This window comes from Oncorhynchus mykiss, chromosome 22, assembly GCF_013265735.2.
Source record: "Oncorhynchus mykiss isolate Arlee chromosome 22, USDA_OmykA_1.1, whole genome shotgun sequence".
Lineage (NCBI taxonomy): Eukaryota > Metazoa > Chordata > Actinopteri > Salmoniformes > Salmonidae > Oncorhynchus > Oncorhynchus mykiss.
The window spans coordinates 20,441,337-20,466,388 of record NC_048586.1 but is presented as its reverse complement, the minus strand read 5'-3'; the positions used below and the strand labels follow the sequence as shown (position 1 = coordinate 20,466,388).

General features: G+C 45.7%; 1 protein-coding gene across 5 annotated transcripts in view; it reads left to right on the top strand.

Annotated features, from left to right (window-relative positions):
* hdac4 (histone deacetylase 4) overlaps positions 1-25,052 on the top strand; it is a 281,514-nt gene that overhangs the window by 194,590 nt on the left and 61,872 nt on the right. For 4 of the 5 annotated variants that reach the window (XM_036958952.1, XM_036958951.1, XM_036958949.1 and 1 more), the window contains 8 exons: positions 1,668-1,788; positions 8,104-8,222; positions 16,086-16,217; positions 16,401-16,498; positions 17,030-17,146; positions 17,932-18,127; positions 18,420-18,616; positions 22,978-23,190. In XM_036958952.1, coding sequence (XP_036814847.1) covers positions 1,668-1,788; positions 8,104-8,222; positions 16,086-16,217; positions 16,401-16,498; positions 17,030-17,146; positions 17,932-18,127; positions 18,420-18,616; positions 22,978-23,190 — 1,193 coding nt within the window. The remainder of the gene's footprint in view (positions 1-1,667; positions 1,789-8,103; positions 8,223-16,085; positions 16,218-16,400; positions 16,499-17,029; positions 17,147-17,931; positions 18,128-18,419; positions 18,617-22,977; positions 23,191-25,052) is intronic. The other variant, XM_036958950.1, reaches the window with a different exon arrangement.

The window sequence follows — 25,052 nt, the reverse complement described above, 5'->3', positions numbered from 1 at the left end:
AAACGTTCTCCTAACACTAGCTCGGACATTGTGCCAGCTTTGGAACCGCCCTCACCTCAACTTTTCAAGCACAAGGAGTCAGGGCAGCCTGACCCAACACCTCACTGCTTCACTATCAGCACCAAAGCAGCCATTTTGGGGAAAACTCAGCCGTATTGGCACCAAGTGTTTCTTGACGACAACATTGCAATTTGTATGTGCTTTGGTGCCAAGATGGCGTCCGTGAAACGTTACACCTCAGACTGTGTTTTCCTGTAATCTGTATATGTATGGCGCTAGGCTTGCATCTAGAGTAACACTGGATGGTAAACAGCGGGCGCTTTGTTAAGTGCTGCAGTAAATTGCCTCCAAGGCAGTCTCATAAAAGCCTATTTGCCTCATTGGCAAGGCGTACAAATTGAGATGTCAGCACTTAGGTCCCGCAATGGGATTTAAAATGCATCTATATTAGCAGTCATCATATTCTCCTATGTACCCCCCCCCCTCCCCCCCGCACAGCTTCACCGCTTGACATGTTAGTCACTTGTTGCCAGCTCTGTCTTCTTTCACTAATTGTGTGTTTCTCTTTGACACTTTTACAGAAGGAAGTACTGTATGCACACACACGCACAGAAACACTTCCCTTGCTCTCTCTTTTTACTCTCGGGTCTTTTTATCTCACTCTCTTACCTTTCTTTCCATTTCTCTCTCTCCGTCTCTCTCTCCCTGTGTGGAGGCTCCCCTCAGGGATGTGTTGACTGTGTTGGCGAGGTGGTAATTGAAGAGAGCGCTGTGAAAGAATGCACCTTGTGATGCCTTGTTTGAAGAAGAAAAAAAAGACAAAATATTTTTGCCAATTTAACTGCCACAGTCTCGGTGGAATTCCCACAAAAGCGTGCATTTTCCTTCTAGGGAAACTCTGTGTAACTCTATGCTCCCACAGACTTCAATTCTGTTCAGTCACTCCTTCAGGCTACAAAGGTCAGCTGGGAAGATCACATCCGTTCTAGTATCTCACTCAGAATGACCCTGTTGTCGTCTCGATTCTGTTCTCTCGTTAGATTCAGTTCCCTATTCATTACTTCGCCACCATGGCCTATTTATTGCCATAACTCCCTTACCTCACTCACTGTATATAGACTTTTTGTTTTCTCTTTTTCTACTGTATTATTGACTGTATGTTATGTTTATTCCATGTGTAACTCTGTGTTGTTGTATGTGTCGAACTGCTATGCTTTATCGTGGCCAGGTCGCAGTTGCAAATGAGAACTCGTTCTCAACTAGCTTATCTGGTTAAATAAAGGTGAAATAAATAAAAATGGAGTGACAAAGAAAGGTAGTACTTCAACTAAATATCATGCGGTCATGCCAAGTTGATGGTTGCATATGATTCCATACATAATGTGATATCATAAAGATGTGGTAAAGATCTATCTTCAAGTTGAATCCAAAGCCAGGAGGAACTAGCCTCTTACTACCACACTTATCTTGCGAGTTTAGAGAAAGGATTGAGCTACAGTACCAGGATATCAGTGTAGCGATCAGGCTGGTTCTACAAGGCTAAGGAAGAACCATATCTGTAGAAGGAAACAGAATGACACGTGTTCCCCCTGGCTGTTTTGACACGAATGACACGTCCTCTAAATGTTGTAGTCCCTAACCCTTGGCTTCTCGATCATCTCTCCCAGGTGCGGTGGCCAGCACGGAGGTCAAGATGCGGCTGCAGGAGTTTGTCCTGAACAAGAAGAAAGCCCTGGCTCAGCGCAGCCTCAACCACTGCATGAACACTGACCCTCGCTACTGGTACGGGTGAGTATCATACCCACACCCCACATCCTTACCCGACCATAGGAATTAGCCTTACTTGATTATGGTGGCACCATGCTGATGCCGAAGGATGGCATGCTGTAGATCTTTGTTATTCATGGACGCTGCACAGTCTTATAACCCAAAATTCACCTCTATCCTCTGTCTACCCCCTATGTGTTTCTGTAGATCTTAACTAATATGATAAGTACAGTGGCGATTTAGCGTGTACATCTTGGTGGGGCAAACTCCCCCCAAAAAGGTTTTCTGCATGCCAGCAATGCCACAAAACTAAACAATAGATTAATTGTACTATAATTGTGACACACGGTGCCCACAAACTTAGGGCCTACATAAATCTGTCCCAACAGCGGAGTCACAACAGCAGTCCCAACACCTTACAACTGCTACACCTGGCTATCAGCTGATCTTTGTCTGGCAGTGAAACATAGCTGATCTGTCTGACTTGCTTTAACAAATGTAGTTTCTACTGACAATTGAGATGTACAAACTATGGCATATAAGGGGATGACGAGCGGATAAGAGGCCATCCGTAATTTCGATTAAGAAGTTAATGAGCGCGATAGGACGGACTTAGTCAATATAACTATTTGTTCAACACTTTTGAAATGTACAGCGACTGAGTTCAGAACATGGGCCATTCTTACAGTATTCTCCTTGTACAGCAAGTCAGAACCGTAGGATAAATAAAGGGGGCCTATAAGCAGACAATGAAAGCTCTTACAATATTCGATGATGACATTTCTCTAAAACAGATTATAGGCTACATGTGCACCACCAAGTCAGAACAGGAGGCTAAATTATGAGAGGAAAATGGACCAAATTAGTAGCACATGGGCTACTAACAGCTTACTACACAACATATTGCTTTCTTAGCTACAGTATACATATCTCCCTGGCATGTTGCATAATTTATGCAGCAACATACAATACATTTTTTGACTCACGTTGTTGTGCTGTGCAGGAAGGTGGCGCGGCGGTCCTTCGTGGGCAAATCTTTTCATCAAACCATGTCATCAAAGTCTGTCATTCGCTGGATTTGTGGTACTTTCAAGACAACTGGGACCTCTGAAAAAAACAACTTATTTTCCCAGTCAGAGCTTGTTTTCTTCTGAGTTCCCAGTTGTCTTGAACTCACTGAAATCTGAGATTTCCCAGTTCTGAGTTTCCAGTTGTTTTGAAAGTGAAAGAAGTCATGATGGATTGACAGCATGGCCAATGTTGAATGTTTATACTTTTAAGCTCACTCGGCTAGAGAGCAGGCTAGTGATTGCCTTGCAATGCTTGCAGTTAGCTACTGATTCCTTCCAAACCACTCATTGTTGAATTTGCAATTTCCAACTTGTTGTGTAATTATTTACAGTGCCTTGCGAAAGTATTCGGCCCCCTTGAACTTTGCGACCTTTTGCCACATTTCAGGCTTCAAACATAAAGATATAAAACTGTATTTTTTTGTGAAGAATCAACAACAAGTGGGACACAATCATGAAGTGGAACGACATTTATTGGATATTTCAAACTTTTTTAACAAATCAAAAACTGAAAAATTGGGCGTGCAAAATTATTCAGCCCCCTTAAGTTAATACTTTGTAGCGCCACCTTTTGCTGCGATTACAGCTGTAAGTCGCTTGGGGTATGTCTCTATCAGTTTTGAACATCGAGAGACTAAAATTTTTTCCCATTCCTCCTTGCAAAACAGCTTGAGCTCAGTGAGGTTGGATGGAGAGCATTTGTGAACAGCAGTTTTCAGTTCTTTCCACAGATTCTCGATTGGATTCAGGTCTGGACTTTGACTTGACCATTCTAACACCTGGATTTGTTTATTTTTGAACCATTCCATTGTAGATTTTGCTTTATGTTTTGGATCATTGTCTTGTTGGAAGACAAATCTCCGTCCCAGTCTCAGGTCTTTTGCAGACTCCATCAGGTTTTCTTCCAGAATGGTCCTGTATTTGGCTCCATCCATCTTCCCATCAATTTTAACCATCTTCCCTGTCCCTGCTGAAGAAAAGCAGGCCCAAACCATGATGCTGCCACCATCATGTTTGACAGTGGGGATGGTGTGTTCAGTGTGATGAGCTGTGTTGCTTTTACGCCAAACATAACGTTTTGCATTGTTGCCAAAAAGTTCAATTTTGGTTTCATCTGACCAGAGCACCTTCTTCCATATGTTTGGTGTGTCTCCCAGGTGGCTTGTGGCAAACTTTAAACGACACTTTTTATGGATATCTTTAAGAAATGGCTTTCTTCTTGCCACTCTTCCATAAAGGCCAGATTTGTGCAATATACGACTGATTGTTGTCCTATGGACAGAGTCTCCCACCTCAGCTGTAGATCTCTGCAGTTCATCCAGAGTGATCATGGGCCTCTTGGCTGCATCTCTGATCAGTCTTCTCCTTGTATGAGCTGAACGTTTAGAGGGACGGCCAGGTCTTGGTAGATTTGCAGTGGTCTGATACTCCTTCCATTTCAATATTATCGCTTGCACAGTGCTCCTTGGGATGTTTAAAGCTTGGGAAATCTTTTTGTATCCAAATCCGGCTTTAAACTTCTTCACAACAGTATCTCGGACCTGCCTGGTGTGTTCCTTGTTCTTCATGATGCTCTCTGCGCTTTTAACGGACCTCTGAGACTATCACAGTGCAGGTGCATTTATACGGAGACTTGATTACACACAGGTGGATTGTATTTATCATCATTAGTCATTTAGGTCAACATTGGATCATTCAGAGATCCTCACTGAACTTCTGGAGAGAGTTTGCTGCACTGAAAGTAAAGGGGCTGAATAATTTTGCACGCCCAATTTTTCAGTTTTTGATTTGTTAAAAAAGTTTGAAATATCCAATAAATGTCGTTCCACTTCATGATTGTGTCCCACTTGTTGTTGATTCTTCACAAAAAAATACAGTTTTATATCTTTATGTTTGAAGCCTGAAATGTGGCAAAAGGTCGCAAAGTTCAAGGGGGCCGAATACTTTCGCAAGGCACTGTATGTCCAATAGCCGATGAGCACCGATACGTTTTATGTATAATTTCTCTTCATTTTTTCTGTTCATATGACAAGGTTGGAGAAGGATTTGCTAGTTGATTGTCGACTTGATTCATGATGATGACTGATAGCTTGCTACCTAAGATTTTATCTGTGGACAATGACCCTGATTCTTCTTGGATGGGCACTTCTAATGTAACTCTATGGCAGCACCCAAGTGGGTTGAATTTTCGATTTCTTCCCATAGATTTTGCGAGCCATTCACAGCCCAACTAGAGAACTTTACCAACCCCTGCGCTCCGTATTTTCCACTGGCTGCCCAACCACCACAGAAAACACTGTGCTAAGCTGAAACATCTGCAAAAGAGACCATGTTTGTATGCGGCTTTATTAACTCAATGATTATTTCATTACATTGTTTGCAAACACGTATTAATGCCAAAATAACATGCAAAACAGGCACACACAAAAAAAATGAAACATGAAATCAAAGTTAGCTAAACAGTTGGGGCCCTGCCCCACCTGCCCTGAATGGCGGGTCGCCACTGGATAAGTATACGCAATATGGTAATAGCTCCATCTTGCATAGGAAACTATAGAATTTCGCCATATTGCTTGCAGCTTAAGCAATCCTTCCAGATCTACACAAGTGTACAACGGGTAAGAGCTAAGGGTCTATTTAGGATTGGGTTCTACTGTCTGTGCCACTGACCGAATCTACTATTCAGGACCGAATTCTGACTTGAAATGTGTGCGTGACTTGGGTGCCTTCACCCGAGTTGAATATTTAGTGCTTTTCACATTAGACTTTTAGTCTATTCTGTATTTTTCTTTTTAACCCATCTACTTGTTTGAATTGAAGTACATTGTTGAAGGAATGAGGTTCTGTACAACGTAGTGGGCTCCTGTTTGTAGTTTGTGATTGACAGTTTCCTGTCTTTAAGTAGTTGGTGCATTTGAAGAGAGGGAAGAGAAGAGAGGATGCCACCTCTCCGCTCTGTAAATATTTGAACACTACGTTTTTCTCAGGCAAAAGATAAGGTGGTGAATGGGCAACGACAGGAAAGGACTCCTTTCCTCTCTCTCTCACTCTCCTTATCTCTCTTGCTCTCTTGTTCTGTCTCCTTCACGCTCTGCCTCCCTCTGCAGTATGTCTATCCTGGATTTTGCACCCTATCCTTCTCTCCCTGGTCCCTCACTCCCTCTCTGTCTCCCCCATTTTTTGTCTTGCTGCCCTCCCCCCTCTTTCTTCATCCATCGGCCATACCTCTCCATCCAAACTCTCTCACCCCTCCCTCCCGCCCTCTCTCCCCTGCTCTCTCTGCTCTCACCTGTCCTCACACAGACGCCTAACCCATCTCCCTGCACCTCAGCTGTCGCCCTCTGATAAGGAGGGAATGAGAGGGGGCACAAAAAGGGCTTTCAGAGGCAACACCTGATGAATATTAACACACCGGGCACCTCACTTTTTCTCTCTCTCTCCGTTTCTCTCTCTCTCTCTCACTCCCCCTCTCTTTTCTTCCACTTCCCTCCCTCTTTCTCTCTCTTGCTCTTTCTCCCTCTCAACCTTTCCTCCATGCACTGCTGCACCTTTTCATGAGGCGAGATCTGTGGATTGGGAGATGTAAAAATGACTCTCTATTTCTCTCTCTTTCTTTCCTTAACTCTTGAGAGTGTGAGGGGTTGGGGGTGTTCACAGACTTGTCCCTAACGCATTTGATGTTGTGTGTTTGCGCTGGTTTGTGGTGGGCTTCTGTTTTTCCATAGGTTGATGAGTGTGTTTTTGTGAAAAAATTGTTCTCTGCTAGCCACGGCCTAAAGTTTTGACACCAGTAGTTATGGTTAAGTCCTTGAGAGGACAGCGTGGAGAAACGTTTATTTCCCCATTGGTGTCTTCCTTGTCAAGGTTATTTGTAAGGGAAGCTGTGGCTAGTCCAATGAATGGTCAGCGCCATCCAGTGCCGACATCTGCTCTTCCCATTAACAACTATGAAGCCCCGCTCATTTTATTGATGAATGACACGTTCTCTATTGATTTAGCTAAGAGATTAATTTCACTTGACGGTTTTACAGGAATTTTACATTATTTTGTTTACTCTTTACTTGTTTGTTACCCACCTACCGTAAAAATCAGCATTCACTTAAATCAATAGTAGCCACATAAAATGGAAAACGGACACCGAGACAGACAGGTACACACTGTAACGGCATTCCTCCTCCTCCCCGGAGGACCAATGCGCAGCGTGGTAAGTGTCCATAACGTTTATTATAAGACATAAACTGAACACTATGAAATACAAAACAATAAATGTGAACATGAACGAAACCGAAACAGTACCGTGTGGCGACAAACACTCACACGGAAACAAACACCCACAACCCAAAAGTGAAACCCAGGCTACTTAAGTATGATTCTCAATCAGAGACAACTAACGACACCTGCCTCTGATTGAGAGCCATACTAGGCTGAACTCAAAACCCCAACATAGAAAAACACACAGACTGCCCACCCCAACTCACGCCCTGACCATACTAAATAAAGACAAAACAAAGGAAATAAAGGTCAGAACGTGACACACACACTTTTTTAATGGTAGCTTAGGATAGATGGATACTCAGTAACAGACAGACAGGCAGACAGATACCTGATGCCTGTTTCCCCCTCACACTACTGAAGCCACAGCAACTGGCACGGACCATTGTTACCCAGTCAGAGAGACTGGCACAGACAGATGGGCAACATCAGCAGATCTTACACACACTAGCAGGTCCATGCAGCAGTCATAGCTTTTATGGCTCCGTCAGATCTGTTTCAGCTTATTGTCCTGTCAGAGCAGGTTTGTTTGCAAACACAGGGTGCCGCACCACTTCAGGCTCGGCACGTGCATTGTGGGTAATCTGAGATGGCATGCAAAGTGCCGGGCCATAAATAAAAAAGGTCTGCCTGAGAGCAGGTTACGTCTGGTGGGAAGGGAACTGGGAATCCTGTGTTTGTGGTAACGCTCATCTGTGTATGTGTGTGTGACTTTTCAATAATGGCCCCATTGTGCCTTGATGCTTCTTGAAGAGCAGATTTTACGATGACAAGAAATAATTGAACAGCTGAATTTCGATTTTTCAACATCTTATTGCATGTTGATGATTATCCGTCATACTGTGTACAATTGCTAAATGTATTTATCTACAATGGGGAATTATCTTACTTCCAATTACCAGACGTCCTCTGCCTCAGAAGTCAGGTCGACCTTTGCTCCTTTTGAAGGAGCCAAATGAAATACTGTAAATGTGTATTTGTCTCCCCTCTGTAGGAAGACCCAGCACAGCTCCCTGGATCAGAGCTCCCCTCCCCAGACAGGGATGTCCCCTTACAGCCACGCCATCCTGGGGATGTACGACCCCAAAGACGACTTTCCTCTCCGCAAGACAGGTAGGACTCCTTCACCTGACCCCTGAGCGCTTCTCACTTCGGCTTGAACTATCGCTGTTTTTTTGTGTTGCTTTCACTTGGCTGTGTTTGAATATAACAAAAAAAATTAAAAGCTCTTCCCTGTCTAACTTCCTCTTTCCACACTGTAACTCATCTAAAAGTGTGTTCGCTAAAGTCATAGTGGCTAGTTAAAAGCGATATGGTGACGGATCAGCAAGAGGAAATGGGTCCAAAATATTGAGACATAAAAAAATGTACAGTAGACGTAGCCAACTGTGTTACCTTGTGCCAGTTGCCATGGGTGACACAACTGTTGACACCAGTGACGCACTGCAGGCCAATTTCCCCCTAGTTCCCTGCGGCCTTTGCTTCTGGATCATTAGCAGCGTCGTGTGTAGAGCATTGTAGTGTTGGGACAGATAATATATGACAGTGGGGTAGATTATCAATCCAGGTTACTACTACGTTTCACCTATGATCTTTGACATTCAAGAGCTCATTCGTGACCTTATAAGGAGAGTAATTTCAGCATTTCTGCTGTGTTCCTTTTCTTATTTCCATTCTATATTTATAAAGGTTCCCGTTGTTAAGGGGATATATTTTCATTGAAGAAAGACATGGTTCAAGAGTCTAGTAGGGTTTTATATATCATCACCGACATCAGAACACTGTTGACATGAGAATCACAAGAAAACGAAAAGGCTGTCTAAGGAACACACAGAGTCTGGTACCACAGCAGCACTGGTTGGAGATTTCCTGTTTCAAAGCCTTTGAGAAACTCTTGGTTGTGTAAAACTCGGCGCAGAGTCCCCTGCCTGTAATGTGGGGTCTAGGCGGTGATTATTCACTCGGCGTCTGCGCTTGTTTGGCCGCGTCTGTCCCGGCTCGCCCAGCTGGAGATCAACCTCTGTGTGCTCTGGGACGCCGACAGCCCTGCCGCCCGTGGGGATGTGGACAGGAATGCATTATCCTGCGGGGGTAATCGTTAGTGCAACTAAAACCAGTTTTGGTCGCACCCCTTTTTGTTCCGTTTGCTTCCGTTTTAAGAAAGGTTTTGCAACAGAATCGCCGTAAATAAGCACCCCTGGCGACGAGCGGGAACGTCGTGACAGAAACGGGAGCGGGCCAAGGACTGGAAATGTTTTAAGATTAGCTACTGTGTGCCTTGTGCTGTTCACTCAGGGAGAACTGCTGTACATCCACATTTGAGGTGCTTTATTTGAATCCACAGATAATTTGAGCACGTAGCAGCTCAGGTACCAGGCATATAATATATGTTAGGTATGCATACTCCACATATGTCATCACCCCCCCCCCCCCTTTTCCTAATGAAAGTCCATCTCCTCATATCACCGAGTGTAGTCGGGTTGTACTTTACACCCCCTGCCCGTACAGCCCCATCCCGCACACTCTCCAACACTGTCTTCTCCGAACCGCCACCCCAGTCCACACCACCACCTCTCGTGTTTACTATTTATCATCTCTTTTCTAGCCTTCCATTGAAACCTCATTGCCCTCTGCATGTTATTTAAAAAAAAAATTTTTTTTTTTTATATCTGCTTTCAGCTGTTATTAAACCACTCACGTGTGAAGACGGCGGCGTGTGTCATTACCGCCATTTGCGACGCTGCTTCTCTCCGCTCTGCCGGCGGAGGCTGCAAACGTTTTGTGCCGTCTTATCGCGTTTCCCGAGGAGGCTTCGTCTGTCTTTAATGTCAGAGGGAAAATGTCACCGTGCTCATCCGTGTCTCCTTCTCTCCCTCATATCAACCTCGTATCTCTAATATGGAGATTTTACAGTTGGAACGTGGGGAATCTAAAACCCCCCCAACTGTATTTTAAACGTCGTTGCTGGAAGTGTAGGAGATAATTGATAAGCGATGCCCATGCTAAATAACAAGCTTCTAAGATATACAGTGCCTTGCGAAAGTATTCGGCCCCCTTGAACTTTGCGACCTTTTGCCACATTTCAGGCTTCAAACATGAAGATATAAAACTGTATTTTTTTGTGAAGAATCAACAACAAGTGGGACACAATCATGAAGTGGAACAACATTTATTGGATATTTCAAACTTTTTAAACAAATCAAAAACTGAAAAATTGGGCGTGTAAAATTATTCAGCCCCTTTACTTTCAGTGCAGCAAACTCTCTCCAGAAGTTCAGTGAGGATCTCTGAATGATCCAATGTTGACCTAAATGACTAATGATGATAAATACAATCCACCTGTGTGTAATCAAGTCTCCGTATAAATGCACCTGCACTGTGATAGTCTCAGAGGTCCGTTAAAAGCGCAGAGAGCATCATGAAGAACAAGGAACACACCAGGCAGGTCCGAGATACTGTTGTGAAGAAGTTTAAAGCCGGATTTGGATACAAAAAGATTTCCCAAGCTTTAAACATCCCAAGGAGCACTGTGCAAGCGATAATATTGAAATGGAAGGAGTATCAGACCACTGCAAATCTACCAAGACCTGGCCGTCCCTCTAAACTTTCAGCTCATACAAGGAGAAGACTGATCAGAGATGCAGCCAAGAGGCCCATGATCACTCTGGATGAACTGCAGAGATCTACAGCTGAGGTGGGAGACTCTGTCCATAGCACAACAATCAGTCGTATATTGCACAAATCTGGCCTTTATGGAAGAGTGGCAAGAAGAAAGCCATTTCTTAAAAATATCCATAAAAAGTGTCGTTTAAAGTTTGCCACAAGCCACCTGGGAGACACACCAAACATGTGGAAGAAGGTGCTCTGGTCAGATGAAACCAAAATTGAACTTTTTGGCAACAATGCAAAACGTTATGTTTGGCGTAAAAGCAACACAGCTCATCACACTGAACACACCATCCCCACTGTCAAACATGGTGGTGGCAGCATCATGGTTTGGGCCTGCTTTTCTTCAGCAAGGACAGGGAAGATGGTTAAAATTGATGGGAAGATGGATGGAGCCAAATACAGGACCATTCTGGAAGAAAACCTGATGGAGTCTGCAAAAGACCTGAGACTGGGACGGAGATTTTCTCTTCCAACAAGACAATGATCCAAAACATAAAGCAAAATCTACAATGGAATGGTTCAAAAATAAACATATCCAGGTGTTAGAATGGCCAAGTCAAAGTCCAGACCTGAATCCAATCGAGAATCTGTGGAAAGAACTGAAAACTGCTGTTCACAAATGCTCTCCATCCAACCTCACTGAGCTCAAGCTGCTTTGCAAGGAGGAATGGGAAAAAAATTCAGTCTCTCGATGTGCAAAACTGATAGAGACATACCCCAAGCGACTTACAGCTGTAATCGCAGCAAAAGGTGGCGCTACAAAGTATTAACTTAAGGGGGCTGAATAATTTTGCACGCCCAATTTTTCAGTTTTTGATTTGTTAAAAAAGTTTGAAATATCCAATAAATGTCATTCCACTTCATGATTGTGTCCCACTTGTTGTTGATTCTTCACAAAAAAATACAGTTTTATATCTTTATGTTTGAAGCCTGAAATGTGGCAAAAGGTCGCAAAGTTCAAGGGGGCCGAATACTTTCGCAAGGCACTGTACATTGTTTTACTGTAGATACTGTAGATATATTCGACAACAATGAGATATTGGTCATAAAATATGTGTGAACTTATATTCGGATCAAATATCACACAGATAGCAGCCATTTCAGCATATTGAGATGCTAGTTAATCAGATTTTAGGTAATGCATCAATCTCTTAGTATTTTCAACTGACCCTCAGTGAACAGATTCAAGTTATCAAACCGAAAATCTGGTCTCCTGCTCTTTTGTTCAGCGCTGATTTGAAGATATCACGGACAGGAATAGAAGCTAACGAGGAATAGACAAAGCACCAAAGAAGTCTCCTTTCTTTTATGTAGATCCACTCAGGATTCAGGAAAATAGCGTAGAATGAGCATCTCCATGTTCATGATCATGATAATGATGCTCATTCAGGCATCAAACCGTACGATAATCACAGCCCATTCACAATGTGAAGAGGAGCCTCTTCAGTTTCCTGGAGTAGCTCTGTTTGACTCACTTGATCGTGCCTGTCTTTCTCAATCGTGTCTGTGGTACTACAGCGACTGGACCGTCTCTGTCCCTGGAGCAAATGTTTGTGGAGAAACTGAAGTGAAAAATGTCTCGTTTCCTTGATGTTTCAATGTGAACTTTCAATGTGCACTGAAGAAATGAGAAACCATGACTAAAGCCTAGCTGTGGAGTTTGATTTCACAGACAGTGATATTGTTTATTGTGATTTTTGCTGCCTCTGAGGTAACGTTAAAACTTCATTCACATAGATAGACATTCCAGAGAGAGAGAGAGAGAGAGAGAGAGAGAGAGAGAGAGAGAGAGACTGCTAGAGTCAGCAGTGGGCCCCTGCAGTGAGTCGTTTGGCGTGGCAGCATTAACACCCTTCAAAGTCACCGCGTCCCGGGGTGAACCCCCACAGGCTCCTCCAGCCTGCAGGGCAGACAGGCCATAAGCCCCTGGTTCTGCCTGCATCAACACTTTACCCCCACCATCTCTCCTCTGAGCGTGAGAGAACCGAGAAAACCCTGGCACGGCCGGCAAACCTCCATCCATCCACCCACCCATCCATCCCCGTCTCAGCCCTTTCTCCACTCCTGGCTGCCAGCCACGTCCTTTGGCCTAGGCCCGCTTGGACTGCTTGAGCCACTGTCCACCACACTGCAAATAAAGCTCAGCGCCGAAAGGCCCAAAGGCAAATTTGACATCTCTCATATTTTATGTCTCATCTTTCCTTGGAACTTTAGTGAGTGTATTATTTATTCTGCAGTGTTGCAGTGTTTTACAGGGGGACACATGCGTTTTATGTGGTGGCTGTTCTAGACCGATTTTTACTGTGCGCCAGGAGAGATGTGAACGCGCTAATGCAGCGTTTGCATCTAATCTGTTATTCAAACGAGTGCGTCGACGCGTCTGTAGCGCGACCCGCCTTCATCTGTCTCACTTATAAAGCTACTAGTCCTTCACGCAACCTGGTTATACGACTGTCGTCATCATCAAGCATGAGACTCAAGCATTATCTCCCCTTTTCTATCCAAGGTTCTAATGTACGTTCTCTAATACCCGGACACCAATATAATAATAATACACTGTATACCATTTAGTAGACCCTTTCATCCAAAGCGACTTACAGTACAGTCATTCTTTACGTATGAGTGGTCCCGGGAATTGAACCCACTATCCTGGCATTGCAACCCCCCCCCCCCCCCCCCCCCCCTCTGGCACATTCTCGCAAAATCCTATGCTGCAGAACCACCGGCAAAACCACGGAATAAACACATCACCCATCTATGGCTAGTTTACGCCAAGACAGCTGTTGTGGATACAAGTAGTCTGCACCACCTTACTGTCAACTACTTCAGACTATTGTTCGCTCGGTCAGCCATATTGGAAGGGTCAGGCTATTTTGTGCTAGATTGCATTATGACTCTTCAGAGGAATTGTCTCTTTGAATGTGTTCCCATACGCTCCAGCTGCTAATGCACAACATTCATGACCGGGTCTCCCCTGATCCTGTTAACGAAGCCTTTTGGACACGTGCCCTCCACTTACGAGAAGCGGCACTCTTTTATTCCCAATCAAGTTTTAATAAGTTCCAACCGCAAGTTCAGCCCCTCAAATTGAAAGTGCACTTTCATATAAATGATGCATTCCACTCACTCAAAGCCCCCGCTCGTCCCAAATGGGCCAGAGGTGTTCTCTGTCTGTTCCAAGTGCATTAAAACAGGGAACCTGGTCAACTCTTATACCTGTTTTTCACATTCAAGGATACATGGAGCTGAAAGGGAAGGGATGGGACGACCAACAACCAAACATTCCCTGACCAAATATCCAGAGTCCCATGTTGATGCAGATGGCCCAGAGACTTACGCTAATGGAGCGTAGCTTGCCTTCTGTAAGCCAGACCCATTTCACACGAGGTTACGAGCCAAGCCAAAGGGTTAACTGGTGGTGAGCGTTTGGTCCGGACTAACTGAAGGGGGAGGGAGAGAAAGGTTATCCGCCTCTATGCACAGAAAGCGAGAATGAACAAAAACGACTGTTTTGCAAACCCGAAAATAAGGGCACAAACAATACACACTCGTTTAATAGAGAGCGTTTGACAACAAGAGCTATTCATTCGCTTGGCATTTAGACAGGCTTGATTAAGAATGGGGTCTGCAAGAGCTGCCAAGACTGGAGAACTCTTTCCCCCCCTAGTGCTGCTCGTCCTTGTCACATTTTTGGAGCTCATCTCGTCAAGTCGTTTCTCATCTGCGCCATCAGTCTTTCCAGAAGGAGCCCCTTTAAGGAGTAGCTTGTTAGCACTAAATGCCTTGAACTGGCTAACCTTTATGAGGTACCAGGTGAGCGCCACGTGCGGTGCTTCACTTGCAGTGATCATTTAATTCTCGGCTCCACAGCACAGTGTGGTGTTTGGCGCCATCGATCAAATACTAATCGTGTCTAAATTGTGAACACTCTCCAGCATAGGCTCTCTTCTCCAATCATTTCGGAGAAGTGTGACCTCACCTCAGGTCTCTACTGAGCGCCGCTTTAGCAGAAGTCGCGCCGCGGGAGGCAGTGTGTTGGGGTCTGGAGTTTTTTTTTCTTGTTTTACAGACAGTTTCAGACAGCAGGATAGGAGAGCGAGAGCGGAGTGACTTGCTTGTTTTGCAGCAGAGAGAGAGAGAGAACTCTCGTCATTAGAAGCCCAAAAGCCCTATGGGGCTTTGACAGCCAGGGAAGCCAGAGCAGCGAGAATCTCCTCAGAAAGATAACAGCTCCTGAATGTTATCGAATCAAATTGTATTTGTCACATGCGGCGAATACGACAGGTGTAGTAGACCTTACCGTGAAAGGCTTACTTACAAGCCCTCAACCAACAATGCAGTTCAAGAAATAGAGTTAAGAAAATATTAACTAAATAAACTGAATAAAAGTTACAAATTAAAAGTAACACAATGAAATAACAATAACGAGGTTATATACAGGGGGTACCGAGTCAATGTGCGGTCGTACAGGTTAGTCGAGGTAATATGTACATGTAGGTAGGGGTAAAGTGACTATGCATAGGTAATAAACAGTGAGTAGCAGCAGTGTAAAAACAAAGGGGGGCGGGAGGGGTACGGGTCAATGTAAATAGCCTGGATGGCCATTTGATGAATACCCACTTCCATACTTCTGCATATTTTTTTATATATTATTTTTTTCATTTAACCTTTATTTAACTATATCATGTGCAAGACGGAACAGAATACGTGGAACAATTTCACTTCGGGTCCCTGTTACAGTGTTGTATTCATTCATGTTTTGCAGAAGAATTTGGTTTGATTCAAATGAATCCTGCTGGTCATGCATGTGGATTTGCAAAATGTAACACTAGCTGTGTGTCTCTCCACTCTCTCCTTTTTGAATGTTTTGGAAGCCAGGCCCCCTTTCATCCTCGATCTCTTCATCTGTGTCATGATCAACCTATATAATGCTGTTGGTCCTCTTGTGGCTCTCAACCCAATTCATTTTCCTCTCAAGTATGCCCTCAATGGCGATGCCAGTAAAAAGAGACTTTACTAAGAACTGCATATTCTTCCTTTTAGATTTCTGTAATCCTTGTTGTGTATGTTATGCTCTCAAGCTCTCCCTCTCGCTCTTCCTCTCTCTCTTCCTCTCTCTCTCTCTCTCTCTCTCTCTCACTTCCTCTCTCTCTCTTCCTATCTCTCTCTCTCTCTCTCTCTCTCTCACACACTTCCTCTCTCTCTCTTCCTCTCTCTCTCTCTCTCTCTCTCTCGTTCTTCCTCTCTCTCTTCCTCTCTCTCTTCCTCTCTCACTTCCTCTCTCTCTCCCTCTCTCTCTCTCTCTAGCCTCTGAGCCCAACTTGAAGCTCCGGTCCAGGCTTAAACAGAAGGTGACAGAGCGCAGAAGTAGCCCACTGCTACGTAGGAAGGATGGTCCAATAATCACTACTGCCAAGAAGCGCTCTCTGGACATGGCTGGTAAGCATCCTGTGCACAACTCAGCCCAAACGGAACACGATCAAACTCGACACAGCCCTTGCATCTGTAACTTTAGTGCTTTTCTGTGGGTTGAAATCGATAGGTTTCCAACCTGGTACCTTGATCAGTATGCGTGTTGTGTGGGAGCCACATGTCTTGTGGTTTGTGTCTTTTTTGTTGCAGAATCGGCCTGCAACAGCGCACCTGGCTCGGGCCCCAGTTCGCCCAACAACAGCTCCAGTAACATCACCAATGAGAACGGCATCGCTAGTACAGTCGAGGTAAGCAGCCACTGTAACTTGAACCTGCGTCAAGCTGTTCGGTTGCCGTGACCATGGGCTTCTGATGCACTCTTCTCTCTTCAATCTGCTTTGACGTTGACTCCCAGTCACATTGCTGAGGACTGTTTGCCTCATATGGCCCAGACCCAAACAAAGTGTTACTTGTTAGTTGTTGGCTCATACTATAAGGCCTGTGTGTGCGCGCGTGCGTGCGCATGTGCTTCCATGCTTGTTTGATCCAGTGTGACTGTTTGTGTGTGTGTGTACGTACGGGTGCTTGTGTTTGTTTGCGTGTGTCTGTGCACGTGGCGGTGGAAATGTGTGGCTGCGCGTAGAGTATGTGTATCCCTATATCCTTGTCTGTGTTTGAGGCGCTGAGTGTGTGTCTCTGTAACCAACATGTGCTCCAGACTGCCCGTGTAGACAGGGGGCTGCAGGGGCTGTTCATTTTTCCAGAGGGGTCTATTTATCTGGCCAGTGTTTGCGTTTCAGTGTGTGTGTTTCTCTGACTGTGTGCTCCTCTGTTTCCAGGCCTCCCTGGCCCACAGGCTGGCCGGCCGAGAGGGCCCCTTGAGCCAGCTGTCTCTGTACACATCGCCCTCACTGCCTAACATCACCCTGGGCCTGCCAGCCACCGGCCCGTCCAGCGTGAGTTCATACTCCCGCTTTCTCTAGCTCTTTGTGTTCTTTCTTTCTGTCTTTGTCTTGTTGGTTCATTCCTTTGTTTGTTTTCTGTTTGTTGTTCATTGTTTATTCTTTCGTTAGTTAGGCTGGTATTTTCTTTTTTTCCCGTACTTTTTCCTCCCTCTACTGCATCTCTACCCTGACATCTCACGTTCTCCCCTTTTTTCTCTCGCCCACATTCTTCCTTTCCCTACTACACTCCCTCTCTCTCTCCACCGGCTTCCCCTCTCATCCCAATGTACTCTTTTCTCTCCCTCGCTCTCGCTCTCTTCTCGCTCGCTCTGTTCTTCCTTTCTCCTCTCCTCCACTTTGAGGGCTTGCTTGCGCACACAGCCCTTTCACAGTGGAGGACTCCACATAGCGGGGGCCCTGTCTAGACCTAGTCCATCTGCCGTATGTGGCTTTTCAGCCCCACTTCCATTTCAGAAAGGCCCCATTGAGAGACAATGACCAGCAGTAGGTCAGTGACGCACGTTCTACCCCCTCAGACGGTCCATTCAACCCTTTTCTTTTTTTGTAAGGAATGCCCCCCCCCTTCCTCTCCTTTTACCCTCTCTCTCTCTCTCTCTCTCTCTCTCTACATGTTTCCAACTCTTCCAAGTGAAGTCAGGCAGAGTTATTAGTTCACTGATATGCAGTATTTTGCCCCATAATATATTAGAGGGAAATACACTACAGTTAGATGATTCCTTGGTCTGCATTTAGGGGCAACGTCCACCCGGCACCTGCATATTTTTTCCTCCTTTCAGATGACGTCAGGCCAGCAGGATGGTGACAGGCTATCGATGCATGAGAGGCTGCAGCAGGGCTTCCCCATAACCACTCCCTTCATCCCGGGGGCCCACCTGCCCTCCTACCTGACTGATGGGGGCTCGGCACACAACCCCCTCCTCCAGCACATGGTGCTCCTGGAGCAGTCCCAGAACCCACTAGGTCTGTCCTGCTGTAAGCATATCCACTCCGTCTCAGGCACTATCCAAAACACATCATCCCCCCCAAAAAATGGATTTGAAAGACCATCTTCTGTGGTGGTTTCACTGGCGGCTGGGGAAAGGAAGAGTCATAGGAAGCTCATAGTACTTTCTGCAGTGTAATGAATGTGTTTTGATGCCGTTCATCCCGTTCTATTCCAGCCATAACAACCAGCCCGTCCTTCCACACCAGCCTCCACTTGGTGGGTCCCCAGTGTTACTTGTGGGTCATCCTCTTAATGTTGTCGGTGTTTCCTGTGTTTCAGGCCTGGGCGGGCTGCCCTTGCAGTCGCCCTCCATCCACAAGCTGCGTGGGCAGCACCGTCCCCTAGGGAGGACCCAGTCGGCCCCTCTGCCCCAGAACGCCCAGGCCCTGCAGCAGCTGGTGGTCCAGCAGCAGCACCAGCAGTTCCTGGAGAAACACAAGCAGCAGTTCCAGCAGCAGCAACTGCACATCAACAAGGTGTGTGTGGTGTGTGTCTGGGAGGAGGTGGTGGGTGTGGGGGCGGGTGTGTGTGGGAGGGGGTCGGGGGCGTGCGTGATTGTGTACATGTGTAAGTGTGTGTCTGCTATGTCATTAAGCAACAGCCCCACCAGCAGCAGCAGCAGTAACACAACAGCTGTACGTCGGCTAAGTGTTTGCCAGAGTCTGCCTGCCCTGCGTGCATGTTCCTGTGCGCGCTTCTTCCGTCGCCATAGCAACTACCTCGTATGGAGGAAGCCGCTTCCTTATATGGTCACACAGGAAGGAGCTCGGTGTGTGTGTGTGTTTGCGTGTGTGTGGTGATTAGGGAGGATAGAGAATCATAAGGCCGGAGCAGGGTGGGGGCGTAGAGAGATAATTATTGCTCTTTTCTTTCTCCCTACTGAATTTCTCCTGTGTCGTGACATTCCCTGAGGATTATACGCTATTATCCTCTGAATCTCTGTTGTTTTCCCCTACTTATGTCCCTCACTGACACATGGCCACATTGACATCACTGTGTGTTTAATGGCCTATAACAATGGATATTACCACATTACAAATTAATCTCAGAACTAGCGAGTAATCCAATTGGATTGTCAGTGGTCAGCGATTAAGAATATGAAGAATATGGCCTGTATATGTTTTCATTTTAAAGGGGTAGTTCAACAAAATAACAAATTTACCTCAGAACTAGCACGTGATCCATGTGGATTCTCAGTGGTCAGCAATGAAGAATATGGAGAATATGGCTTTGTTTACTTCCCCATCTTCGAGCATTAGCATTGTTGTTTGAAAAGCAATGGGAGTGGTAGGATCCAGGTTAGCATGCGGCTAAAACAATTCAGTCATATTTTGGGTTGCTGACTCTCAAGATCCATTGATTGTTTGCTGGTGATCCATAAGAGGTCACTTGTCACTTTACTACTTCAATCAGCTGCCTCCATGATGTCAATAATTCCATATTGCTACTGTTTTATTGTCATCTACCGTCAAAAAGTTTTCTTAATTGAAAGTTTCGTAATTTTTGCTTCATGTTTTGGATGAAAGGTACAGCAAAGCTGAAAAGCTTTAAGAAAATGTATATTTGGACATTAAGTGTCGAGCAGTTGTTTAACTACCAGTGTTTAAGCATTAAAGGAACTACAGTAGGCTCTCACTTTCTCTCCAAAACTTTCAAATGTGTTTATTTAAGCATCCAACTTCAAAGCAACCTCATCCCTTGTGTAGCTGGGGTAAATCCCAAAAGAGAGTTTCCCCTTTAAAAAATAGAGAGAATTTCACGAAAAGAGAGAGGGAGTCAGGGGGAATAAAAGAGAGAGGGAGTCAGGGGGAATAAAAGAGAGAGTGAGTCAGGGGGAATAAAAGAGGGGAGGGGTGGGGGGGGGCGAGTGTAAAAAGAGTGGCTTGTGTTTAGAGGGGGATGAGGCAAGAGACTGGTGCTCTGACGTCAATGAGCCGGTTCCCCTGGCGTCATGCCAACAGGGCCCAGTGCGTGCGTCTGCCAGACATGGTTGCTACGACCTGGGACACTGGAAAGGGGGGTGAAGGACGGACGGGGCGGGGGGGGGGGGGGTGTAGTATTTACCCTTGACATCCCCGTGGGGACCGAGCTGGATGGACCCAGCTGGCCTGGCACAGCGACATCCGCCACAGTCTTGAAATTACACTCTCTCTCTCTTTACTTCTCTTTCCTTCTATCGCTCTCATTTGTATATTTCCCTCTCTCTCTCTCGCTCTCTCTCTCTCTCTCTCTCTGTCTGTTTCTCTCGCTCTCTGTCTCTTTCTCTATTTCTGAGTCTAATTTTCTTCAGTTTGTCTGGCTCTCATTCTTTTCCACTTTCTCTGGGCTGCCTTCTCTGACTCTATTTCTGATTTCTCTCTTGTCACTCTCTTCGCCTTCCTCTCTAAACCTTCCCCAAAGTCCATCTTTCATTCCCCCTCTCTCTCCCCTTTGATGTTCTCTCTTGATCCCTCTCTCCCGCACTTGTTTTTTGAACAGAAGTACCTTCTTTGTCCTCCTGTTTATAGAGGATAATCTCCCATTCTCTCTCTCTCTCTCTCTCTCTCTCTCTCTCTCCCTTCCTCTCCCTGCTCTTATGATGAGACCTCAGCCCTCTCTCCTTTTCCTTTTCGTTCTCTCCTTCACACTCTCTCTCTTTCACTCTCTCTCTCTGCTTTTATGATGAGGCTTCACCTCTATCTCTCACTCTATCTATTCTGTTTTTCTTTTTCTCACGGCGAGTCTGTGTGAACCCGGAGACCGTGGGTGGACTAACCTTTATAATCTGAACTAACCAGCTTCTGGCAACAAGTCATAAGGGCCAGCCAGTCAGCTTGTCATCTGAGCTAATAGATGGCGGTTTGGACATGAGTAGTGACGTTTGTTTACCATGTGTTTAAATTTAGACATGTTCCTCGGTGGATTTATGGATTTCTCTGTGCTCCACAGGAAATGTTTGCGAAACTCTCTTTGAACTCGTATCAACTCACCGATCTACACATAGACGATCATACCGGAAGCCAAAACACCTGTCTAACTGTTAACAGTACCATAACAGATGCACTTGATAGAATACGCTTGGATCATTGCAGAAGAAAATGAAGGATAGGGTTGAATCCTTATGGTTAGATATGGCTCTGCTGCAGCTTTCCTAGATCAGTGGTTCCCCAATTTTCTTTGTGTTGACATGAGGCTTTTGAATGTCTTTGATTGCGTTTAAACTGATAGCCCAATTCGGATATTTTATTCGCTAATTGGTGGGAATCAGAATTGGGGGGAATCAGAATTGGGCTGCCTGTGAGTCACTTGATCGACAATAACATGTTTCTAGTGACAACCCAAGAGGGACTGGCTGTGGCGGTCCACTCTTAGGGTCCCGACTCACCTTTTTATGTATTTTATTTCACCTTTATTTAACCAGGTAGGCAAGTTGAGAACACCTTTATTTAACCAGGTAGGCAAGTTGAGAACACCTTTATTTAACCAGGTAGGCAAGTTGAGAACAAGTTCTCATTTACAATTGCGACCTGGCCAAGATAAAGCATAGCAGTTCGACACATACAACGACACAGAGTTACACATGGAGTAAAACAAACATACAGTCAATAATACAGTATAAACAAGTCTATATACGATGTGAGCGAAAGAGTTGAGATAAGGGAGGTAAAGGCAAAAAAAAGGCCATGGTGGCAAAGTAAATACAATATAGCAAGTAAAACACTGGAATGGTAGATTTGCAGTGGAAGAATGTGCAAAGTAGAAATAAAAATAATGGGGTGCAAAGGAGCAAAATAAATAAATAAATACAGTAGGGAAAGAGGTAGTTGTTTGGGCTAAATTATAGGTGGGCTATGAACAGGTGCAGTAATCTGTGAGCTGCTCTGACAGTTGGTGCTTAAAGCCAGTGAGGGAGATAAGTGTTTCCAGTTTCAGAGATTTTTGTAGTTCGTTCCAGTCATTGGCAGCAGAGAACTGGAAGGAGAGGCGGCCAAAGAAAGAATTGGTTTTGGGGGTGACCAGAGAGATATACCTGCTGGAGCGCGTGCTACAGTTGGGTGATGCTATGGTGACCAGCGAGCTGAGATAAGGGGGGACTTTACCTAGCAGGGTCTTGTAGATGACATGGAGCCAGTGGGTTTGGCGACGAGTATGAAGCGAGGGCCAGCCAACGAGAGCGTACAGGTCGCAATGGTGGGTAGTATATGGGGCTTTGGGGACAAAATGGATTGCACTGTGATAGACTGCATCCAATTTATTGAGTAGGGTATTGGAGGCTATTTTGTAAATGACATCGCCGAAGTCGAGGATTGGTAGGATGGTCAGTTTTACAAGGGTATGTTTGGCAGCATGAGTGAAGGAGGCTTTGTTGCAAAATAGGAAGCCAATTCTAGATTTAACTTTGGATTGGAGTTGTTTGATGTGGGTCTGGAAGGAGAGTTTACAGTCTAACCAGACACCTAGGTATTTGTAGTTGTCCACGTATTCTAAGTCAGAGCCGTCCAGAGTAGTGATGTTGGACAGGCGGGTAGGTGCAGGTAGCGATCGGTTGAAGAGCATGCATTTAGTTTTACTTGTATTTAAGAGCAGCTGGAGGCCACGGAAGGAGAGTTGTATGGCATTGAAGCTCGTCTGGAGGGTTCCGTTTAAATATTTTTGAAAATCGGGAAAATAGTATACTGCCCTCATAGGCATGAAGGAAGTGGACTTTCTTTGTGGTCATCCAGAAATAGAACATTTCACAAACTATGTATTGCAACAGTTATCGTTACTTAGGTTTGGTGCAGGTATGTGTAACTTATCCACACCCACTGCCAGATCTTCTAACCTTTGACCTCAACCCCCTCCCTCTCCTCCTCAGATGATGGCCAAGCCCAGCGAACCAGGGCCGGGTCGACAGCACGAGAGCCACCCGGAGGAGACAGAAGAGGAGCTAAGGGAGCACCAAGCCCTGTGTCCCCAGGAAGGAGTCCTCATGCGCGGGGTGACGGTCAAGCAGGAGCCCCTGGACCCTCAGGAAGAGGAGAGGGACAACCGAGAGAGGATGGTCGACCAGGAGCTGCTCTTCAGACAGGTAGGAGAGAGGGAAGAGGAGAGGAGACAGACAGACAGACACACACACACACACAGACATACACACTTGACACGCAACATTTAAAAAACAAAAGTGATTCACATCACCAGTTGAAGAGAGCTGGAATATCTAAATGGACAGACCGAGAAAGAAGACTACACACACGTGTACTGCATGTGTGATAGTGAACAGAATGTAGGCTATTTTCATTTTTAGTCAGTTCACGAGAAACCGACACCCACACATGGCTTACTCTTGCTGTATTGACACACAAACAAACACACACACACACACACACACACGCAAGCACACACAATAACACACACGCTATACTCCTACTCACAAAGTGAAATAGCGTGCAGGGTTTTATCTGAATGGCTGAGGTCAGCCTCACGCCTCCTCTCTACTGCTGAATCTGAGTTAGTCTCCCGAGGGCCACGCACACACCGACGCACACATATACACACACACACACACACACACACACACACACACACACACACACACACACACACACACACACACACACACACACACACACACACTTAGCCAGAACACCATGTCATCCCTGTCTAACATGCAGCCCTGCAGTCGGTCCAAATCCAATCCACTGTCCATCCTGTCACCATGACGCCCACATCCCCCGGCAGGAAGTATAGCACTGGGGGCCCCTGGGAAAGGAAGTGTTAGAGCAGGAGCGATACCCCAGTCTAAAGTTAGTCTCCCGAGGGCCACGCACACACCGACGCACACATATACACACACACACACACACACACACACACACACACACACACACACACACACACACACACACACACACACACACACTTAGCCAGAACACCATGTCATCCCTGTCTAACATGCAGCCCTGCAGTCGGTCCAAATCCAATCCACTGTCCATCCTGTCACCATGACGCCCACATCCCCCGGCAGGAAGTATAGCACTGGGGGCCCCTGGGAAAGGAAGTGTTAGAGCAGGAGCGATACCCCAGTCTAAACCTGCTCTGTTAGTTACAGTAGTGGCAATTCACTAAGTGGCCGTACAGTTTTAGAATCTGAATCCCAATAGCACCTTACGACAAAAACCTATAGTATAGTGTTCAGACTAAATACTTTCATACCAGTATGCCAGTGCTGATTCTAAGTGAAAGGATACTAAATGCATGCATACTTGCATACCATTTGTATCTTAATGGTCCTAAAGCCGCTCACACATCTGACTCACTTGTCTGTCTAGCTTATGATAATAGATTCACATGCATCAAGCGCCATCTTCTGGCTAGTAAGATATCTTGCAGCAGCTCAACAGATGCACATAAAAGCTGAATTTTTCCCCTCTCTCTCTCTGCCTCTCTCCCCTCCCTCTCTGTCTCGCTCTCTTTCTCTCTCTGCCTCTCTCTGTCTCTCTCTGCCTATCCTCTCTATCTCTCCTCCCCCTCTCTCTCTCTGTCTCTCTCCCCTCCCTCTCTATCTCTCTCCCCTCTCTATCGCTCTCCCCTCTCTCTCTCTCTCTCTCTCTCTCTGCCTCTCTCCCCTCCCTCTCTGTCTCTCTCTCTTTCTCTCTGCCTCTCTCCCCTCTCTCTCTCCCCTCTCTATCTCTCTCCCCACGCTCTCTGCCTCTCTCCCCTCCCTCTCTGTCTCGCTCTCTTTCTCTCTCTGCCTCTCTCTGTCTCTCTCTGCCTATCCTCTCTATCTCTCTCCCCCCTCTCTCTCTCTGTCTCTCTCCCCTCCCCTCCCTCTCTATCTCTCTCCCCTCTCTATCGCTCTCCCCTCTCTCTCTCTCTCTCTCTCTCTCTGCCTCTCTCCCCTCCCTCTCTGTCTCTCTCTCTTTCTCTCTGCCTCTCTCCCCTCTCTCTCTC